This window comes from Loa loa, assembly GCF_000183805.2.
Source record: "Loa loa unplaced genomic scaffold supercont3.160, whole genome shotgun sequence".
Lineage (NCBI taxonomy): Eukaryota > Metazoa > Nematoda > Chromadorea > Rhabditida > Onchocercidae > Loa > Loa loa.
In genome coordinates, this window is record NW_018108340.1 from 4,533 (window position 1) to 7,991 (window position 3,459).

At 32.8% G+C, this 3,459-nt stretch overlaps 1 protein-coding gene across 1 annotated transcript in view; it reads left to right on the forward strand.

The window, feature by feature from the left end:
- Nucleotides 1-3,280, forward strand: part of LOAG_17954 (tryptophanyl-tRNA synthetase) — a 4,361-nt gene extending 1,081 nt beyond the window's left edge. Inside the window, exons 2-8 of the mRNA XM_020450622.1 lie at nucleotides 141-249; nucleotides 594-753; nucleotides 1,020-1,162; nucleotides 1,305-1,512; nucleotides 1,599-1,772; nucleotides 2,202-2,342; nucleotides 2,824-3,280. Of these exons, the coding sequence (XP_020305673.1) occupies nucleotides 141-249; nucleotides 594-753; nucleotides 1,020-1,162; nucleotides 1,305-1,512; nucleotides 1,599-1,772; nucleotides 2,202-2,342; nucleotides 2,824-2,982 (1,094 nt within the window). The 3' untranslated portion in view covers nucleotides 2,983-3,280. The remainder of the gene's footprint in view (nucleotides 1-140; nucleotides 250-593; nucleotides 754-1,019; nucleotides 1,163-1,304; nucleotides 1,513-1,598; nucleotides 1,773-2,201; nucleotides 2,343-2,823) is intronic.
- The last annotated feature ends 179 nt before the right edge of the window (nucleotides 3,281-3,459 follow it).

The window sequence follows — 3,459 nt, forward strand, 5'->3', positions numbered from 1 at the left end:
CTTGTCAGTGTTAGACATCATATTTGAAGTACAGTTTTTTGAAGTATCAGTTATTTATATGAATAGTGTAGACTGCACATGTGAACAACATTTTGAAGTATTGATGAAAATTGATCTTTGGTCATATATTTAATTTTCAGCAAAATTCGGATGTTATAGAATAACAGAAGATTTGATCAATCGATTCGAACGAATTACTGGTCAAAAGGCACATCCAATGCTGCGACGTGGGCTGTTTTTTGCCCATCGGTAGGTGATCACAAAGTATCTCATAACATATACTTAGTACGAAAATTGAGAGCAATTATTTTGATTATCCGAATTTGATTGGTTTCTTAATTTCTATTATGAAACCTCATATTTTGGAATTCGATTGTCGAGCATCTCGAAAATTCAGTAAGAAAGCAATTAAGATAAAGAAACTGGAATAAGTGGTATACATTTTCATTCATTGTGAGAAGAGTTGTTCGGAATGGTATACATTTTCATTGTGGAGAAGAGTTCGGAATGGTTTATCTGTTTTTATTCACAGGAATTAAGCAATAAAATCATTTGTGCTCTATTGCTCTAAATTTAATAAAAAAGTTTTTTAGTGATTTATCACTAATTTTGGATCGTTTGGAACAGAAAAAGCCATTTTATTTATATACTGGCCGAGGTCCGAGTAGTGGTAGCCTGCATCTTGGACACCTTATCCCATTCGTTTTTACAAAATGGTTGCAGGATGTGTTCGATGTACCTCTCATCATTCAGGTTGGTTAATAATTATGTATTGAAATTATTGGACGGTACACATGTTTTTTATGTCATTTACTTTTTATTGTGGTTGCTTAGCTGTCCAAGATGCTTATGCCAAAGATCCTTCTTTATGCTTATGGATATGAAAAAATATTCCAGAATATCCTAAAACTTTTGCACAAAATATTGGAGTACATAATTATCATATACTCTGTCATTTTACATCACATGATGATTGAAAATGTCACGAATGTACATGTTGTTCTGCATCAAATTTTTAGATAACAGATGATGAAAAATTCCTTTGGAAGAACCACACACTGGATGAAATCAAACGTATGGCAAACGAAAATATTAAAGATATTATTGCTTGTGGTTTTAGTCCCGATAAAACTTTCATCTTTTTAGATACTGAGTATATGTGGTAAGTGCAGTTGTATTTACTCTTAAGAACCGATTTTTATAAGGACCGCAGTAACCCCTTACCCTCATGGAAGTTTTTCGTATGATGAAAATCCATAACATTCGTTATTTGTTCAATTAAGATTAATCGAAACTAATTGCAGCCCGTCCTTTTTCACGAATATCTTGAAGATATGGAAGCTTGTAACACTTAATCAAGCGCGTTCAATTTTTGGATTCACTGGTGAAGATTCAATGGGTAAAGCAGCCTTTCCTTCAGTTGAGGCAGCTCCGTGCTTCAGTAGTAGTTTTCCACTAATATTTGGAAAACGAGAAGATATTCCATGTATCATTCCATGTGCCATTGATCAGGTTTGTTTACTTCTGGCAAAAGTATATGTTTCTGTATTGATTTCATTGTATTTTCAAGTCCTGATCGTCCGATATATATCTTTCAGGATCCTTACTTTCGGATGTGTCGTGATGTTGCTCCGCGACTGAAATATCTAAAACCGGCGATGATATACAGCTCGTTCTTACCAGCTTTACAAGGTGCGCAAAGCAAAATGGCTGCGTCAGATGCCACCACATGTATTTATTTGGATGATGCACCTAAACAGATAAAAACTAAGGTCTTCAATTATTTCGTCCGACTTTTGAGGAGGGTTTTTTCTTGAGATTTTTGAAGTATTCTGAGGAATGTTATTCTTAGAGTTTTCTTCTAGCGACAATAACTGCTGTATGAATGATTAAATTGTTTGGGATGTGTAATCTCACTTCACTTTTTATTTCCTGCTGAATGAGAATTTTTTTGTCCACTCTGCTTTGGTTCCTCTTTTTTGCTACCTTCTCATATGTGTTTCTTTTTTTCACGCTTGTATTAGCTGGCAATTTTCTTTTGCAGTACGGTAGACGAATACTTGATAGAGGGACTGTTATTTAAAAAAGGTGGGGACAAAATAAATGAAAAAAAGTGTGTATTATGAGTCCATGCAACAGTTTTTTTCTTCTCTTAAGTTAACTGGGATTAGGGAAACTTTTACTAAAAATTTTCTTTTCAGATCAATAAATATGCTTTTAGTGGTGGGCGTGATACAATTGAGGAGCATCGTAAATATGGTGGTAACTGTGATATTGATATTTCATATCAGTTCTTGCGGTATTTCATGGAAGACGATGATGAATTGGAAAGCATACGTAAAGTAAGTTTCCAAATCTATTATTTCCAGCTTTCATTTATGAACAGTTTTTATACATTAGTAATTGATAGCTATGTGACATAAAAGAGAAAATACAAGATGATGTGTCTTGATAATTTCAAAGTGAGGATAAGCGACCAGTCAGATTGTTTGACTTGGTTCTTTTAGAGTCTATCCTAAATGCATTTGAGTCATCGTGATGGGGCATGTTGTACTAATAACTAGAAGTTTTGATACTTCCAAGTTTATACTCTGATAACTTCGGCTTGTCTGATTATAGGCAATACTTTTATCTATTTTTCACCTTGTCTTACCGCAAATCTACATATCCCCAACATATTGATATTATACACTTTTCTAAGAACCAATTCCTCTTCTCAACGTCTGGAAAGTGGTAAATTCGTGACCCAAGAATTTCAAGTATTCTAACCTTTTTTCAGGACTGAAAGGTAAAAAAGACATTTTATTTAAAACAATTTTTTAGCGTTACACAAATGGTGAATTATTAACCGGCGAACTCAAAGCAATAGCCATTAAGGAAGTGCAGCGAGTTATGACAGAATTACAGCAGCGACGAAAACAGGTGACTGATGAAGTAGTGAAAAGTTTTGCTGTCCCACGAAAGTTAAAGTATGATTATTGAGAATGTGCCATTTATTTTTTCTAATTTTTGGATGATGGATTTCTGGTTGATTTTGTTTCTACACTGTTATTCCCTTGAAATTTGTTTTGATCCCATTTTTCACTGTTTAATTACGGATAATTTTCTCTTTTTACGCTTGCTTGATTTATATGATGTAATCGTTTATCTTAGGCCACAGTTTCGTTAGTTTCAAACTTGTATAAACTAGCTTTATTGGTTTGAAATTCCTGAAGTCATCGACAGACCATTTGTTTATACATCTTTTTCTGTTGTACTTTTATCTATCATTTTATAACGCATGGAATTCTAGTAATTTACATTAACACTCTTTTCAGAAGAGCGTTTTCTCATTACTCTTTTGTGTTTTTTAAAAATGTCATTTACAAATCACTTATACAGTGGTTACATATATATATATATATATATATATATATATATATATATATATATATATATATATATATATATATAGTATAG